General features: G+C 35.7%; 2 protein-coding genes, 1 non-coding gene and 1 pseudogene across 4 annotated transcripts; 3 read left to right on the forward strand and 1 right to left on the reverse strand.

Moving 5' to 3' along the window:
- The first annotated feature begins 2881 nt into the window (after window positions 1-2881).
- On the forward strand, window positions 2882-2963 carry LOC118028778 (small nucleolar RNA snoR64a; annotated as a pseudogene).
- Window positions 2964-3167: 204 nt separating this feature from the next.
- Window positions 3168-3257, forward strand: LOC118028779 (small nucleolar RNA snoR20a). Its single transcript, XR_004684093.1, has one exon. It is a non-coding gene; the product is annotated as a small nucleolar RNA snoR20a (small nucleolar RNA).
- A 3477-nt stretch (window positions 3258-6734) lies between these two features.
- LOC118028772 (uncharacterized) lies at window positions 6735-7226 on the forward strand. Its single transcript, XM_035032481.1, has one exon. The coding sequence runs from the start codon at window positions 6735-6737 to the stop codon at window positions 7224-7226; it is 492 nt and encodes a 163-aa protein (XP_034888372.1).
- Window positions 7227-11103: 3877 nt separating this feature from the next.
- LOC118028608 (elongation factor G-1, mitochondrial) lies at window positions 11104-17921 on the reverse strand. 2 transcript variants are annotated; one of them, XM_035032269.2, is made up of 20 exons: window positions 17411-17921; window positions 16011-16232; window positions 15601-15722; window positions 15349-15499; window positions 14970-15041; window positions 14740-14835; window positions 14579-14667; window positions 14362-14428; window positions 14254-14292; window positions 14068-14128; window positions 13678-13787; window positions 13427-13501; window positions 13269-13337; window positions 13049-13170; window positions 12630-12755; window positions 12135-12255; window positions 11926-12026; window positions 11775-11835; window positions 11551-11604; window positions 11104-11439 (listed from the first exon to the last, which is right to left on the reverse strand). In XM_035032269.2, exons 1-20 carry the CDS (start codon window positions 17813-17815, stop codon window positions 11335-11337), a joined length of 2268 nt encoding a protein of 755 aa, XP_034888160.1. In that variant the 5' UTR covers window positions 17816-17921; the 3' UTR covers window positions 11104-11334. The 2 variants fall into 2 exon arrangements, with proteins under 2 accessions (XP_034888160.1, XP_034888161.1); XM_035032270.2 differs by lacking the exon at window positions 17411-17921 and having other exon boundaries at window positions 15349-15479; window positions 16011-16150.
- Between the last annotated feature and the right edge of the window lie 623 nt (window positions 17922-18544).

Here is an 18544-nt window from a genome sequence, read left to right on the forward strand (position 1 = left end):
CAATTACTACTTTTTTAAAAATAATAAAAACCTTACTTTATTTTAAAATATTGTATTTAGGAAGTGCGAAAGTTTCTGAATGCCAAAGTTTACCAAATTGTACAGTTTTTTAGTTAAATAAAATTCACAAATGCTTAATTTACCAAAATTTCTTCAAAAGGTGCTCATTTTTTTTTTAATTATTTTTTTATCATCATGCATGTGGCATTATGGTACCAAGAAACGTTATGATTTTGAGGTGCACAGTATGGTTTCGATGGCATGGATACCTGGGCTTGGTCCCAGTTTAGGACTCGTTCGTGTCCCTGGAATCGGACTCGTTTACTCTGAACTAGCAAGAAGAGTGCCCCACCTTTTTTCCCATTTTATCACAAACCTTCCTGCCATCCATTCAATAGTTGTTTTTGTCTGTGTGAAGTACCTTCCCGTCCACGCAGTTCCTGAAGGAGAGTGATTCCTTGTAAAGCTGATTGGACCCATGAATTTCCGTATGTTCCGTTGTGTTGTAAGAAAACGCTTTGACAGTCTTTCCACATTCGTCCGGCTTGAGTCCAGGATGGATGGGGGTTCAGACTCAGATGACTACAGTATATATGACCAGGAAACTGAGCTGCAGAGTGATGTTCTTCTGAATCAAACTGGCAACTCAGTGCCATTGAACGTGGATGGAACAATTTCACCAGGAGATTCAATCAGGTCTATTAATGGCCATCTGCATAGTAACAGGGTCATCGCATCGTCTGGTCTTCTAAGCAGCCCATCTGAGATAAATGAGTTAGAATTTATGGGTGTCTGTAGAGACGCAGGTGGTGGTGTTCACATACTGGGGAATACAGAGGTTCTGGCACGCAGGGATTCAAAGTTCTATAAGCAAACAGCTGTTGATTATATAAATATATGCTTTTCTTAGGAAGATATGCAGACAGAACAGTGCAGCTCTAAATGTTCCTCATGAAAGTCTCTTAAATGTATGACAAAGAAGAGTGCATCGTGTTTACTGCATATAAATGGACTAGTTTTCTTAGAACATAACTGTGTAGCAATTTTGTTCTTTCCTGACAGGGGACTGATATGAAAGTGACCATCGACATAACAGACGTGAATCGCTAGCTTCCAAAGATCAACTCTCCCTTTCGTCATTTCATGATGGATTTTGATTTTTGGCAAAACTATCAAAAGCTAATAGAAGAACAAAACCTAGGGTTTTGTTGATTACTAATCTGGTAGTGTTTGTCTTCCTTCACAATGACCCTCTCTCTCTCTCTCTCTAACAGCTAAGGCCCTAATTCTTGACTGGAGGGGACACTAACGACCCCTGCCCTTCCATCACTTGGATATGCTTTCTTTATTTTGACCATGAAAATCCAGCAACGCATGTTTAATGTGGGAAATCAAAACACTGTTAATCTTTGAAAGGGCATTGGGGCAAACACATACAGTTGACTTTCATTAGCATTAGCAAGTGTCCTGCTGACCATACACAGAGTTTTCGTATGATCAACCAGTTCCAAGAGGTAAACTCTGCAACCAGCTACTGTGAGGGATTTATTTTGTTTGGTGAATAAACTTGATTTTTCATGTCATAAAGGGTCTTTAAGATGCAAATAAGCACTGGATCAAGCACTCAACAAGGGGGACTACTACCAATCCATACGAATGATGGAGCAAATATTTAAGAAAGCTTTGATTTTCTAAGCCATCAAGTGAGAAGGGTTCGAGACTAATGAAGAGACGCTAAAAAGAACTTCACAAGTAATGCTGCTCTGACAAGAGTGATACACCTGTCTTCCAGCTATCTTTTAGCCTTTTAGGGAAAAGAAGACAGCTGCTATATCAATAGTCACGTTGAACCCGAGAAGCACAAAGTTAAAGTACAGCGGCTTTGCTGGGGAATAAGATGGTGTTTGGCAATGCTTACGCGGTTGCGGTTGGTTAAAAAGCAGTAAAACACCCGTTTGGTTAACCACAAACCACAGTTTAATTTGACGTGGATCCCATTAAAAATCACGTTACAATTGAAAAAAGTGAAAAGCAGAATGAATTTGCTTTTCATGCGTCTGTACTCTCTCTCATCACCGACAATTTACATTTGCTTTTTCTAATTTGCAATTACTTCCCAACTTCTCTCTGTCGTCCCTCATCAATTTTCCTGTCCCTCATCAATTTGCAAACCATTTTCCAACGGTTACAAACCCACATCACAGATCAATGTTTTGACGAGCTAAAACCTCCAAAACTTTCCCCAAACTTCGGTTCCTTACCTAATTTACCTTCGGTTCCTTACCTCTCTCTCACTACCAAACTTTCCCCTGTAAACAACCTCCAAAACGGTTGCAGATCTGACCAGCTAAAAACCCAAATTTCCTTCCCCAAACTATTTCTCCTCTCTCTTCTCCTGCTAACCCCGTTTCTATTTTTCCCCAACACCAACGCCAGAACACTTCTTCCCCTCTGTCCATCAAACACAAACCGTCACTCGATTGTCCCTCCATTGTTACAATTGCAGAAAAAAAACCAAGAGATACCAGTTAATGTGCGTTCCCCTTGTCAATTTTTGTTTAACGTGTGTCTCAAAATCTAACGGGTTTCTATTGTTTTTGATTTTGCAGAACACAGCTGCTACACCGTTTTGGGTTTGCAAAAGACAGAGACTGAGGTAAGTTCCTCCCTAATCTCCATCTTCATTTTCAGATTTTTAGATGAAGTATTTATTAATGTTTGTGCTGCTGCATGCTTGATTCCAAAAATTTTTTTTGTAAATCTTTATAAACCACCGTTCACCTTCTCCAAAAACCCCCTCTATCTTCCCCTTTTCTGATTTTTGCATTGCTTTAACAATTCCTTGAATTTTTTTTTTTGAATCTGGAGAGGCAAATGACAAATCTTTTGAATTGTTGAATGCTCAGACTCTTATTTGGGTTTGTGTTCTTATGATTAGATTCTTGAATAGGAAGATCTGATGCTCTCGGCTTTTGTCTTCAAGTCTCGGCTTCAATGGGTTTTTTTTAATTACTGGCAGCCAATGTGACAATACTATTTTCATGGTTTTTTTTTCAATTTGGAGAGGCAAATGATGAATCTTTTGAATTGTTGAATGCTCTGCCTCTTATTTGGGTCTCGGTTCTTATGATTTGCTTTCATGGGTTTTTTTTATTACTGTGCTGGCAGCCAAGGATGACAATACTATATTTTCCCTTGAAAGCATCTCTATGGATCTGCCTAACTGTTGAAATGCATGAAGTAGGACAGTCTGAGGCTTGAATGATTTTAGTTTTTTTTTGTTTTTCAAGATTTTGTTTTCTATAGCATGATGAGAAAACATAAAAAATAACAGTGTTATTTTGTTTTTCAAGATTTTGCTTTCAGCTGTTTTTTGTATTTCCTATGCTGCTGTAGGTTTGTTTTTTTTTAATTTGTTTGTTGGATGGATGATCGCTGCATTGTAGATGAAAACAGCTGCATTCATGGGTTTAGTGCGTAGATGTAATGGATTTTGTGATTCTGGTCTTTTATAAACTGAGATGAGAATGGCTAAGTTCCTGCAGTATCTGGTCTTGGTACTGTCGGGAGTTAGCAATGCTTTGCTTGTTTACTAGAGCTCTAACTGATGTCTATGAAATCTCGAAGAATAAAATTCAGTAAATGATAATGGGTGTCCCAGGAGTTGTTTGCTGATAAAGGCTATTAGTTTCCAGTTCTGTTACTAGTCTAAAGGAACTGCAAAGAGTTTTTGCTGGAATTACTTGATGCTCACAGTTTCTTGTTTGGTATTTGCAGCTTCAATTTATCCGGCATGTCTCAGGCAACTACAGTTTGAAAAAGAAGCGTTCATTGAAAAAGATTGCTGGGTCAGAATCACCAAAAATGTAAGGATCTGCGCCTGACCATATCATTCATGACTTATTTTCTGTTTAGTCATCATGGATTTGTTCAACATTTTTGCCATGGATATGAAACTCTTAAAGGCTCTTGGGGACTTCATGAACCCTTTTTTCCTTGTTTAATAGGGGCTGATATTCATAAAATCATGTGATATAGAAAGAACTAGTGATGGTGGGTTGAGAATTATTCCTATAAATAGTAGCACATGAATGCCAAATAGTAAAAGTGGTATTCATACTAAAATTATGTTTTCCAAATGACCACGCAGCTGGACTTTTAGCAGGGCATGCAATGTTTTCATTTAAGTTCCTAATTCAATATCCCTGCCACATATTTCTTATCTGATGAACTAACATAATATCTCTGGTGGTTCAGTCCCTGTGCTAAGTATGAGCGTTCTGATGTTGTGACAGATTGGAGAGGAATGGGATGACAGTCTACAGTCAAAGGAACAGATTGAAGCTAACCTGCTAAACAAGTTTGAGGCAGCTGTGAGAAGGGAAAGAGCACAGGCTTATTCTTTCTCTCATCAGGTGATCAATTCCTCTGTTTCTTTTACTCTGCTGAGAGTGTGGAGGGCTCACACAGATGAATAATTAAGTATGAGAGGACAACTTAGCTATTTTTACATCCAAAAAGTTAGAAATTTGAGTAAACCGGTTTGTTAAATAGCTTAGTAGAGAGGTCGTATAGATAAATAATAAAGTATGCAATGACAGCTGACTGAGCTATCTTGAAAGTTAGAAATTTACACAAACCTGTCTGTTAAATAGCTGACTCCCAATTATTTGCTTGGTCAATCTGTCAAAGTTAAGTAGATGGTGGTTTGGAAAATGGTGCAGTGTAATTATTTTTTTTCAGATAAACATGCTTGCTTGCCAACATAGACAAGTTTGTCATTTCTTAAGCTATGTTGAACTAGTTAGTCTCTCCATTTTACCTTTGCAATTTTGCATAAACAAACACATGTTTTATGCTATAGTGCAACTATAAGAAAAAAATAGGCTCCGCGGAAATTGTTTACTTAAGATATGGCAATTCAATTATGAGATGCTTTGGGCAGGCATGATTTTCACCTATTTCTGAAATCGACACATGCTTGAGGCTACCTTGAAACTAAAAACAAATTAGATTGCAGAAACCGCAGCGTATTTAAGATATGGCAATTCAATTTCTGAAATGCTTTGGTAAGCATAATTAATAATTTCCTTTGACATGTACGGCTTAGTGTGATTGAATGAACTCGTGGACAATCTATGAGAAAGATAATAATGGTTTCGGTCTTCGGAACCTTTTGAAGCCCTTTAAAACATTATTATAGTTGCAACTTTGATGTTACCACTCGTCATTTGTAAATGTCTATTAAAAGGTTCCAGTCCACTTGCATCTGGCATGGGTTGCTTTAAAAAGTGTCAATTCTCTAGTGACTTCATGAATCTGTCTTTGTTTATCAATTCTCTAGTGCCATGCAGCACAAATGTTTCGATTACAAATTTATCTTTACTGCTCACAGTCCATGCAAGTTTATTTCATGAATGGAGAATAAAGGACTATTTCATGAATGGAGAATAAAGGACTTACAAATGTTTCGATTCTCCAGTCATGAAAAAATATGTTCTGTCTCTTCGGAACTACTTCCAAAAACTATTCTGGAATTGAAAACCTTCATTTTTGTGATGCTTTTGTGTACTGTGTTGATATACCATGTCAATTTTGTAGTAATCGTCGCTCAAAATCTAATTTATCTTCTGGGTCTCCATTGTGTATCTGTTTGTAGTACAAAGTTGCAGAGCTGCACTGGTCTGGACACCTATAGACTGATGTAAGTTCCTGCCCTATCTCCATCTTCATTTTCATTTTTTTAGATGAAAAATTGCATGTCTTTGTACCTGCATGATCAATTACCGTGTGTTCTGCAATTGACAAATTTCATAGCTGTTGTTGATTGTCTTCTGTTTACTGTGCCTTCATCAATTGTTTTGAATTTAGCAAAATTTAATTGCTTCTATATACTGCTTGTCTGTTGTTCTTTGTTTATGTACTGTAGCAAATATATTCTGTTCTATTTGTTTTTTCCCTCTGTTTTTGTTTTCCAAACAGCATGATGGCAATGAAGTGTTGCTTGATAATTCAAATTTTTTATCATGGCTGAAACTGAGTTTTCTGAGCAGTTCAAAATTAATGGGTTGCAATTAACATTTCATTACAAATGAACGTGAACATTCCCATTCAAATACATGTATGTGCTGAACATTTACTGTTATATTATTGTTATAATCAACGGTTTATGTATGTGCCACTATTTATTTGATATCATTTATTGATTTCAAATTTTTTTTAAATGTGTTAAAAGATATCATGGAAGGTCTTGAATCTTTTGATAAGGCTGCTTGGACAAAAGACATGTTGCATATATTTTGTGATATATGCATTAAGGCAATTGATATGGGAATGAAACCTAATACTCATTTCGATAAAACGGGGTGGAAATTTCTTATAACATCATTCAAAGAACAAACTGGGCATGCATTCACTAAAACACAATTGAAAAACAAATGGGATGGATGCAAAAAGGATTGGAGGATATGGAATAAGCTGGTTTCACAAACCGGTGTTGGTTGGAATAGTGAAATAGGCACAATTGCAGCTAGCGATGAGTGGTGGAAACAAAAAATTCAGGTACATTCCTTGTCATCCTAATAATTTTTTTTATTATTGTCAAATTCCAGCCCTAAAATTTTACTAGTATTGATCCTTCATTACTTGATTTAATTTATACGCAAGAAATTAGAGGAGCCAAAAAATTCAGACATGTCGGTATTGAGCCATCTTTGAAGAATAAATTTGACCGAATGTATTCCAACATTGTCGCAACTGGAGCGTTTGCATGGGCTCCTTCATCAGGTGTACCTGCCGGCAGTGGTGTTGATCCTGGTACAAGCAATGCCGACATTGTTGATGATGGTTTGGAAGAGGGCAGCGGTGATTCGGAGGAAGATGTCAATCCAGATTTCCAGACTGACATGGCTCGAATGGTTGGAGAGATAAATATGTCAACCAGCAGCAATACAAAAAGCAGCGGCAAAAGAAAAGGACGAGATCATGCCGATGTGCGATGTAGAAAGAAGAAAACATCTGGAATTGGTGTTCAGCTGATGACAAGGTGCAATCATCTTCTTGAGAGTATGTCGACTAAGAGTGATTCGACGTCGATTAATTTGGATCGCGAAGGCTGTAGCATCCCCGAGGTGATAGCTGAGCTGCACTCAATTCCTGGAGTTTCAATTGAAGATGACTTCCACGACTTCGCTACGGAGTTTCTCATTTCAAGAAGGAAAAGATAAATGTGGGCCAGTATGGGCGATAAACAACAAAAGTTAAGATGGTTGCAGCGAATGTATGCACGAACTAAACGTGCTTAGCTGACATGGTATGATTTAAGTAGCTTAACTGTTAATCAATTAAAGTATGTTCAAGTGCTTACGATATTTATACATGTTTATTTTTTTGTTGCAGGGTAATGGGATGACGGTTTTTAAAAGAGTAGTTTCCATTTGCCGAAGTTTGTTCGAGGCATTGTATTATTCCACATTTGATTTTAAGGCATATGAGCATATGCGTTTGCGGTAATTTATGTACTGTTATATTTATTAAACTGCTTTGCGGGAGTAAACAAACTTGTATGAGAAATTGGTGGTTGTAATGTTGTATTTTATCTACGAATTACAATGTTCAATGGTTGACCCTTTAATGGAATTGCTTGTTAATTTACATGAAATGGTTGTTCAAAATTACCTTAACTGTTTTGTTAACTGTATATTTTTATTTGTTGCCGTGAGGTCTGCTGGGAATAATGCTACATGCTGCTGTGTTTCTTTCCTTAGCTTTAATTTTTTCAATTGGTTAGCTACTGTGAGATTGACATGCTGCTGGTCATTCCATCCTTGGCTGTATTTTTTTTTTCCATTAGGTAGTTAGCTAGATGCTCATGTATGTCCTGTGTGGATTAGGAATACATCTAACTCTGGAAACATTAGGCATGCATGTAGAAACCAGGAGATAAGCTTTGTATGAGATGGAGAGAGGGTTGAGATAAGAAGATGACATTTGCTACATTGTTTACCTTTACTGTTAATTCTTTTTTCTTTGCTGCCATGAGGTTTGATAATACATGCTGCCGTGTTTCTTTCATTTACTGGAATTTTTTCAATTGGTTAGCTACTGTGAGCTTGACATGTTGTAGGTGAATTTTTAATTGGCTGTAATTGTTTCCATTTGCTAGCTACTGTGATCTTGTGAGGTCTGAAAAAGCAACCCCTTTTGCAGTTACTGTTTGTGTTTTTTTCATTGTTGCTGTGAGGTGATGGGACAAATGTTGATGCTGTTTTTTACTTTTCTTTGTTGTTGGTCGTCCTATTGCTTCAGAAACTTGGAACTCTGTTTTTATTGGAAATGAATGGCAGGATGGTGTACATATATGAGATGTGAACTCTGTTTTTGGCAGGATGGTGTACATATATGAGCTGTGAACTCTTTTTTGCAGGATGGTGTACATATATGAGCTGTAAAAGTAACATTATATTGCTACTTTTACAGCACATGCATACATGTGAATGAATGTATTTATGTTGAAAGATGAAAAATATGACATGTGAACTCTGTTTTTGGCAGGATGGTGTACATATATGAGCTGTGAACTCTGTTTTTTGCAGGATGGTGTACATATATGAGCTGTAAAAGTAACATTATATGCTACTTTTACAGCACATGCATACATGTGAATGAATGTACTTATGTTGAAAGATGAAAAATTGTAAAATAGACGTGAGCTGCATTGAAATTTTCTATATAAAAAGGAATGTTTGCATCATATTTTTCAATGAAATAGCTTTCTTCATAACAAGCTTCAAAAAACCTCTCAGCAGAATACTTCTTTTTTGTTGGCTTTACAGGTATGGAAAAAACTTATGTTGAACTAACTTTTTGATAGTTTTTGAATTGAATGATATATAATTATTTAAAGTTTTTTTTATTAACAACATATAATTTTTTTTCTTTTTTACATGTAATTGAAGTTATGGCTGATCCACGATTTAATGACATATTGAATGAAGATTTCGATTGTAATTATGATACTATAATGAACCGCATTGTAGATCAAATTAATTATCCTTGTGAAGGTAGTGGTGCCTCAGTTGATGGTGCTGGAGATGACAGTAATGGAAACGATTCCGACGATAGTAGTGGCAGTGGCAGTGGCAGTGGCAGTGACAGTGATAGTGACAGTGATGGTGACGATGCATTTATTATAAGGAGGCATCTTGATAGGAAAAAATTAATTATTTGCGTAGCTGGAGCTATAAATTATTATTATAATAATTATATGTTTAAAGAACCATGTATGGTTTCATATAACACAGGGATGCGTTGGTTGACGGGTGTTTTAAAAGGGCATTGGAAACGAAGTGTTAACATGTTCAGGATGGACGCAACCACTTTTTTGAGTTTGTGCACCGACTTGGAAACGCGCTATGGCTTAAAAACGTCAAGAAGAATGAGCGTTATTGAAAAGGTAGCAATGTTTCTATTTACAATAGCAGTTGGGGCGTCAAATAGACAAGTGCAGGAAAGATTCCAACATTCAGGTGAAACTGTTAGTCGATGTTTTAAAGAAGTGCTTAAATCATTACGTTTGTTTGCTGTGGAAATCATAAAACCAGTAGATCCACAATTTACGAGCACACCAAGAGAAATTGCTATGAATCCAAGATTTATGCCACATTTCAAGGTAAGATTAATTTTTTTAATATATATAATTAAGTAGTTTAATTAAGTTGTTCAGAGGAGTATGAAATATATTATAAAAGTTTATATAAGTACTATAAATGTTTTTGTGGCATGTAGAATTGTGTCGGTGCAATTGATGGAACACATGTTCGTGCCTGCGTACCAGCTGCGAATCAAATTCCATTTATTGGAAGAAAAGGTGTACCAACACAAAATGTAATGGCCGCTTGTAGTTTCGACATGCAATTCATGTTCGTGTGGGCAGGATGGGAAGGCAGTGCACACGATACTCGTATTTTTTTGGAGGCTATTGACAATAGCAATATCAACTTTCCAAAACCTCCAGAAGGTTGTGATTTTGACTAAATTGAAGATTGGGTAATTGAAGGAATATAATTATTTTTTTAAGTTTTGTTTAAAATTACAATGTTATTTTTTTTCAGGAAAATACTATTTGGTTGATGCTGGATATCCAAACGAGTATGGATATTTGGGTCCCTACAAAGACGAGAGGTATCACTTCCAAGAATTTAGACGTCGTGGACAACCAAGTGGTCGGAAAGAAGTGTTTAATCGTGCACACTCGTCACTACGTAACGTGATCGAACGTTCTTTTGGGGTATGGAAACAGAGGTGGAAAATTTTGCAAAACATGCCTGCTTATCCATACAAAACACAAGTTGAGATTGTAGTTGCATCAATGGCACTACATAATTATATTAGAAGGAGATCGCAAGATGATGCAGTTTTTTCTGAGTATGATCGCAACCCCAATTTGATTCCAGATGACTTTTTGCCTGATACTGTTCAGGCTTCGGCCGTTCAAGGCTCACAGAGGCCTTCACGTATGGATTTTGTACGCGATGGAATTGCAAATAGTTTGATGGAACAATAAAAGAGTACATTAATGTATAACGATTTTTCATTTTGTTATGTAATCATAATTACAAAACACCTATGTTTTGGAATTATATATATATGTGTCTATATATATGTCCTTTTAATTAATTCCAATCAATGTCCTTTTAATTAATTCCAATCAAATATTTAATTCCAATCAAATATAAAACACAAACCATAATAAAATTAAAATATTTTTTTTTGAACCACAATTTTTACCAAACACAAAATTGCTTTTTTTCCACCACAATTGTTGAACCACAGTTTTGTAACCAAACACCAAAAACTGCTTTTTTTAAAACCACAACTTCAACCACAGTTTTAACCAAACACTAACTTTTTTTAAAATCAACCTCACAAAAAGTACTTTTTAAGAAACTGCTTTTTACAAACCGCAACCACAAAAGCTACCACAATACCAAACACACCCTAAAAGCCGGTTTGTTTTCTACAGTTTTTCCGGGCATATTTGCTACACAAAAGGAAACCCCGGAACCAGTTTTTCATAGTTTTTTACATGTAAGGGAAAACAGATAAATCAAAGGACAAAATTTCGCTATTTCATTTTGACTTGTTGAGTAGAAAGTTGAGTTAATGCATGTACACCCACAGGGCAATACAAATTTATTTTGTATCCCAAAACTGATTGATCTAACTTATGAATATTTATATAACAATACACTTGGTCGTCAAAAAGGATATATATATAAACCTTTGAGGCTTATGTAAGGAATATAGGGGCATTTGCTTCAATGGAAATCTTCATTATTCAGCACCCTTGCTGGCCATGTAGGTGTTTACTAATTGCATTTGCACATCCTGAGAAACAGGTGAATGTTCTTTGTATTCCATTGTGAATTCACCCTTTCCCTGTAAAAAATGTGAAAGATCAGTATATAAGGTGGCACATGCAAATATAGAGAAAAGAAACACTAGGCACTTTAAAGAGGGAAGACATTCGAATTTCCAACTCATGGTCACCTGTGTCATTGAACGAAGAGAAGTTGAGTAACCAAACATATTGTTCAAAGGCACCTGAAAAGTCAATCACAGGAACTCACAATCCATTAGAGTGGGGGTTAAAGCATCACCAAAGATATCATGACTGCGATATCCTTAGCTCTTGTTTTATTTATTTATTTTTCTTCTGGGCTCAGAACTAGGCCTCAGATACTAAGAAAATAGAGGGAGAAAGTTATCCTTACATGGACGGTTATTATAGAGTCATCCCCATCCTGGTCATTTCCAACAATCACTCCTTTCCTCCTATCATATGGCAAACACACAAACAATTTGAGTTCCAGAAAAAGCAAAGAAACAATGATAACATACTACATGGGTACAAAAACCACTCACTTGTTAATGTCACCAGCAACGGTGCCCTGAAACTCTGTTGGTATTTTCAGTTCCACCAGCATTACAGGTTCCAGTATCACAGGTTTTGCAGCTGTGTAACACTGTTTAATAGGGGTGAAATAAAGAAAATCAGAACTAGATGCTCCAAATATGGGTACAGCCTATTCATAAGGGAGAGTTCACCTCTAAACACAGGATAAGGGAAGAACCTGTCTAAAAGCATATATTGATGCTAATTTAAATGCAAGTTCACTAGAATCCACAGCATGGGCAGCGCCATCAGTCAAAGCAATTCGAAGATTTTCTACTGGATGCCCAATTAAAGAGCCCCTGTACATGCAAGAGCAAAAAGCTCACAAATTTTATCATCTGAAACCACATATCTTTTCACGTGGGTCTATATTATGAGTGGAAAAAAAGAAGAAAAACAGCTCCCAAAACAATTCCAACACCATATGCAAAGACTTCACATAATTGTAGTCATAAGAGTTCTCATTCAAAAAGACATGATGCATTGTCAAACACAGCTGACAGGATAGATTGTTCAACTAAAAAGAGCTTCAAATTTTCAGTTTCAACTTATGTTGTCCTGAGGGCAAAACTAAGAGAGAGAGAACTACTAAAAAAACTTATGGGATAATATAGGAACTTTCTAAAAAACAACAAAATATGGACTATAATTTCTGTTGCCAAATGCTACTCACGAATTGGCAGCTTCCTTGAATCCCTTCTCAATAGAAGGAATAAAGTTTGATGGTATAACCTGTCCCACAATCATGTTATCAAACTCAAACTTAGTTGTTGACCCCTGTGGAAGTGGCTCAATGTACCTGTACATAGAAAAATACAGGAAGGTAATCCCTGGGATCAGATTTATAAAGTTGTAGTTTGGTTCAAATTTGATCAGATAGTTCTGAAAATACAAAGCAAATTCAAACAATTAGCAATAACAGGAGTACCTAGGCAGCAGCTTGACACGTCCTATACATAACTACTGCATTGATTGATATACTGCTAAAAGGTGTGTGGGTTAAAAGCAGATGATAGCTCAGGACACCAATAGGACAAATCAGATACCATAACAAATTAATTTCAGAGTGAGAAATTAACACCAAACACTCACCCGCATACTCGTCCATATTGTCCTTGTCCTCCAGTTTGCTTCTTATGTAAATAATCAAATTCAGCACGCTGAGTGATGGTTTCTCTGAAGTTCACACGAGGCTTCCCAACACTTGCATCTACCTTTTCAAGTCAAAGTTGTGAAGTATGTAAATTAACAAAGGAGAATATTTCCAACCAGAAAAGAAATCGATGGGGAAAAAATCATAAAAGGTAGATACCTTGTACTCTCTCCTAATTCGTTCCACATATATGTCCAAATGCAACTCTCCCATTCCAGAAATTATGGTCTACCCACAAAAACATCATGCATCACACCAACAAGTTACCATGTGCTTAAAGAAACAGAAAGTTAACATATAAAATAAAAAAAACAAACCTGCCCACTCTCAGGATCCAAGCCAACATTGAAAGTGGGATCCTCTTTCTGAAAACGATTCAAAGCTTTTGAAAACTGGGCAAAATACCAGATGAAAAAAAAATTATATCAATTGGAGGGCAGGATACTTCAAGCAAATATGTAAGTGTAAGACTCCAAATTCTCTCTCCTAAGACCCTCATATCTGGCTATAATCTATAAATTGAGTGCCACGAAATCATGGGAAGGAAATCCATTTCCTTTGCACTTACTTGTCCTCCAGAGTCTTTTGAGACTGGTTGAATGGCCAATGACATAACTGGCTCAGGGACGTTCATAGAGGTCATAGTGTATTTAACTGATCCATCAGTAAAAGTGTCTCCTTTTCACCCAATAACAGCAGAAATAATTAATTAAAATGATTAAATAACATTGATGAAGATGAAAGAAAAATGTAAAATTTAGGTGAAGAGTCAGTTCCCATTCCAACCAATCAAAGTATCTCAAAAGTTGTCTCGTGCCCAAGTATAGAAGTAAATCCTCTTGTTTTCCAGCAACAGACATGTTTTACTTGTGATGCCCATGAACACTCTCCATGAAGAACTATGAAGAAAACCAATATAAAAATAAAACATTGGTGACTTGGCATGTGCAGGACTAACCTGAAGCACAATCCACACCAAACACAGCAACTATTTGCCCAGCATGTGCCTCTTGAATGTCCTGTAGCATAAAATTCCCCAAAGATGAGAAAGTATATCAAGAATACAACAAAACAAATGTAATATTATTCATCCATAATGACATTAACATAAATTGAAGAGAAATATCGGAGTGCAATAACTAACCTCCATTTCATCAGAGTGCATCCGAACCAAACGAGGAATCTATAACGAAATACTATTAGGACTGCAATGAAATAGAAGCCAGATCACATTACAGGCCCAAAAACTTACCTTGATCTTCTTGCCTGTGTTTACATTAATTATAAAATCACCCTTGCGAATTACACCCTCGTAGATTCTTCATCCAAAAAAAAAAAACAAAAGAAAGAAGGAAAACAAAAAATAGTAAATGTTAGCACGTCTACTGTCTAGTACTAACATAACAGATCATTTTCATGCAAAACCAGCAAAAGCATTAAATGAAAACTAAACCAGCAATAAGCCATGCCTTAGATATGTCAACTGACCAAAACGCCCTTCTTCTAATTTAAAAGCCAATGCCACAAGTGGTCCATCTGGAGTTCCAGACAGCACAACCTGCACCCATCCTTGATACGTAATTTGGGGAGAAAATAGTATAAATTAAGATTAAATTGTTGAGCTGAATACCTTCTCTTCATCCTTGGTTTGGTCAAGAGCATAGTTACCAACTTCAGTGGGACAAGGCAAATAACTAAGTACACCATCTAGAAGTGGCTGTACTCCCTATTGGAAAAAAAAATGAAAAAGAGAAGATATTATGAATAAACAGAAAAGTGAATGAACAGAATGATCACCACCAACTATACCCAAATGACTCAAAGATACAGGAATTGAGAAAACAAAAGGAGAAAAACTACCTTGTTCTTGAATGCACTGCCCATGAATACAGGTACAAATTTCTTCGCTACAGTAGCCCTGCGAATTGCCTCCTACTCAAGAGGATAGATGAATTCTCTAAAGTTTAAGGCCAAAGAAATTCCATACAAACACAAAATGTAATTTATTGCCGATCTCAAGAAAGTTTATTTTACAGCACTTTTACATGTGTTGATGAGACATTTGTCAATAATGACACATAAATTTTAAAGCTAGGCCCCAACAATCGATGTGTCAGAGAAATGAGCATAATGACTTAAGAGGTGATGTATCTTGTACCTACACTAGATAGGTGCTGAAAAATCACAGTTCATGAATGTTTTGTTCTTTCAGAAAAACATTTTTTGTCTCTAGTTATACCTCAAGGTCAGAGGATGAAATAGGCTCATCTGTGAGAAAAGCATCTGCAAGTTTATCATCAACTTCAGAAACTGTTTCTATTAGTTCACGCCGTTTTTCTGCAGCTAAGGCCTCCATCTCAACTGGTATTTCTGCAGTGACAATTTTTTCACTGAAAAATGAAAAGAATGGTCTTCAAATGGAACAAAATTATAAACCAAAGTTACACAGCAAAATAAAGTAATCAAACATCATAGGTGTTCATGTACTCACCCATTTGAGCCATGGAAATAATATACTTTCATCTTTACAAGATCAATAAGGCCTTGAAAATCATCTTCCAGCCCAATTGGAACTTGCACTGCTGCACTATGATGTCTTAGTTTAGACCTTGCCTAAGAAAATGAACCACAATAATCAGCAATGAGAGGAAGATTCATAAAAGAAAAAGGAAAAAAAAATTATAAACATCACTAAATAGACAGATCATCACAGAAAGAACCATCGAACTCAAAACTACAACACACATATGATTGACTTGATTGCAAAGGACCATAACATAAACAGCAGAAAACTTCCATCATTAACAAAACAGATTTGGAAAAAACCTAAAGAATGAAATTAATTGATTTTTTTAATATAAAATAACACTGATGATACAATGAAAAGTAACACAACCATACCTGGTTTAAAACTTTCCAGGGATCAGCTCCCATTCGATCAAGTTTATTAATAAAAGCAAGCCTAGGCACCTCATATCTCCTCATTTGCCTATCCACAGTAATAGACTGACTTTGCACTCCACCCACACTACACAAAACCAGAATTGCACCATCCAACACTCTCAGAGCCCTCTCCACCTCTATTGTAAAATCCACATGTCCTGGGGTATCAATTATATTCACCTACATCACCACAGCAAAAACCATCACTGTTTTACAACAAGCACTAATTCACCAAATAGATATGACCGATGCTTCAGAATCTGTTAACTAAAAAAAAGTACAGTGCCAATCTAAGAACACAAAAAAAAGCAATGAAGACAGCATAACTTAATACCCAAAAAAGTCCAAATTCATGTAGAAAAGTTTCAGAATGTTTCACATCAAAACTTTTTCCCTTCTCTGCTTATACAAGCTACTAGTTACGATACATTACCATGCATTGCCTACTCCATTGCAGTTATCTTTACACGTATCTTATATTTTTATAACAGTAAGGAACAATAGTTATTATTAAAAACAAAACATAACAAACGAAGAAAACAAATTGCATAGACAACTAGTTCCCAACAGGCCATCAATTTACCACCCAAGCAAATTTACAGTTGTTGTTTTTTATTTTTTTTTATTTTTATTAAAACCTTACAAGGGCAGGGAAAACCTATATCAATCTATCTTTAATACGGTGAACAATTCAATTTCATGTTTTGAATAAGAGAACTAATGTAATTCATGAAACACAATTAGCAATCTTACAAAAACTTCCTAGCAAACCAACGAATCAAGTCCCAATAGAACTTCACGACATATTCCTAGTTATGCTCTTTAAACACTAAACTTGAGAAAAAAACCAAACAAAACAATACAAACTAATGAACCCAAACTCGCAAATGCTTTCTCCAACCAACTTGCACGTTGAAACCACTTTCCTAGTAGGGAAAAAAATAAAAAAAACTCAAAAGAAATCCAATCATTCATTTCATATAATCTCGAGCTTGTCAATATATAAAACTCAATTAACTCAAAAGATAAATAAACATAAACTCACCAAAAATAACAAAAACCCCAAACTCCGTTCTCCGAAACTGCATCTTTTAACACATAAGCTCCCCAATCAAGCAGGGAAAAAGAAAAAAACCTTTTTCAACCCCAAATAAACAAAACATCACAAAATCCACAATTGACAAAAACCCCCAAATAGAAAAAAAAAAAGAAAAAAGAAGACAAAACCGTCGAGACTTCTCACTGCTTCGGAACTAAAACAAACACAAGCAGCACAAACTCGCACAAAATTCGTCATTTCCCCGAAACGTTTCAACTTGACGTGCAAAGGTTCCGAAACGTTTCAAAGTTTGAAGTACCTGATATCCATTCCACGTGCAGTAAGTAGCAGCAGACTGGATAGTGATCCCCTTCTCTCTCTCCAAGTCCATGGAATCCATCTTAGCCCCAACTCCATCACGACCGCGAACCTCATGAATCTCGTGAATTCGACCAGTGTAATAGAGTATGCGTTCAGTAAGAGTGGTTTTACCGGAGTCTATATGAGCTGAGATACCGATGTTTCTTAGTTTGTCCATCGAGTCCTTCCACCGTGGCTCCTTTTCTTCTTTAGTGGTGACGCGTGCAAGGTTGGAGAAGTGGCGGTGTTGCTGGATTTGGAAGTTGCCCTGGAGGAGAGCGGCGTTTGGGGAAGTTGACGGTGTCTTTTTGGAGCGGAAGAAGGTGTAGGAGAGGAGGCGTGATCCATTTTGGAATCGGGTCATGGTGGTCGATGGATTCCCGATTCGGTAAAACCCTAAACCCGAAGAGGAGGATGCAGGTTTAGAGTATGGGGTTTGAGAAATGCAGTGGCAGATAATTTTTTAAAAATAAAAAAATATTATTTTAATATATTTTTAAGTAAAAACTATTTTAAAACTAATTTAAATTAATCATTAAAATGAAAAACAAATAACAGTACAGTGATTGAAAAATGTGAAATTGAATTTAATTTATCATTCATATAAATTAATATCATTTTCTAATATGATGTGATATTTTAAATTCTAAAAACCAAGTCTATTATCCATCGATTGTTCAGCGGCTATTCATTCATCACTTAAATGCTAAAGATTATGAGTTGTGCATGAATCTAATTTATTTTAATTTTTAAAAATACTAGAAAAAAAAGTGTTTTTAATGTGCATCATATAACAATATACTATTTATTTCAATATATATATATATATATATATTTGCTTCTAGGTTTAATTTATAATTTTTTTATAAATTTTAATTTTATTTTTTAATATTTAATTTTAATAAAATAATTAAAAGATATGGTGTTTTTCCTATACATCATTTGACAATACATTATTTATATAACAAAATACTAAAAAATATAGTGTTTTTTTTTTTTATTGTGCATCACGTTACAAAATATTATTTATTTTAATAGTATCATGTTTTTTCTTGTTTTTAATCTATGTTTTTTTTATTATCAATTTTATTTT

Source organism: Populus alba, chromosome 3, assembly GCF_005239225.2.
Source record: "Populus alba chromosome 3, ASM523922v2, whole genome shotgun sequence".
NCBI lineage: Eukaryota > Viridiplantae > Streptophyta > Magnoliopsida > Malpighiales > Salicaceae > Populus > Populus alba.

Coding starts and splice junctions, on each gene's coding strand:
- LOC118028772 (XM_035032481.1), top strand. CDS start 6,735: ATGTATTCCAACATTGTCGCAACTGGAGCGTTTGCATGGGCTCCTTCA.
- LOC118028608 (XM_035032269.2), bottom strand. CDS start 17,815: ATGACCCGATTCCAAAATGGATCACGCCTCCTCTCCTACACCTTCTTC. Junction 16,233..17,410: donor GCACGTGGAATGGATATCAG/GTACTTCAAACT, acceptor GTGGTGATGTAG/GTGAATATAATTGATACCCC. Junction 15,723..16,010: donor CCTGGAAAGTTTTAAACCAG/GTATGGTTGTGT, acceptor TCATTTTCTTAG/GCAAGGTCTAAACTAAGACA.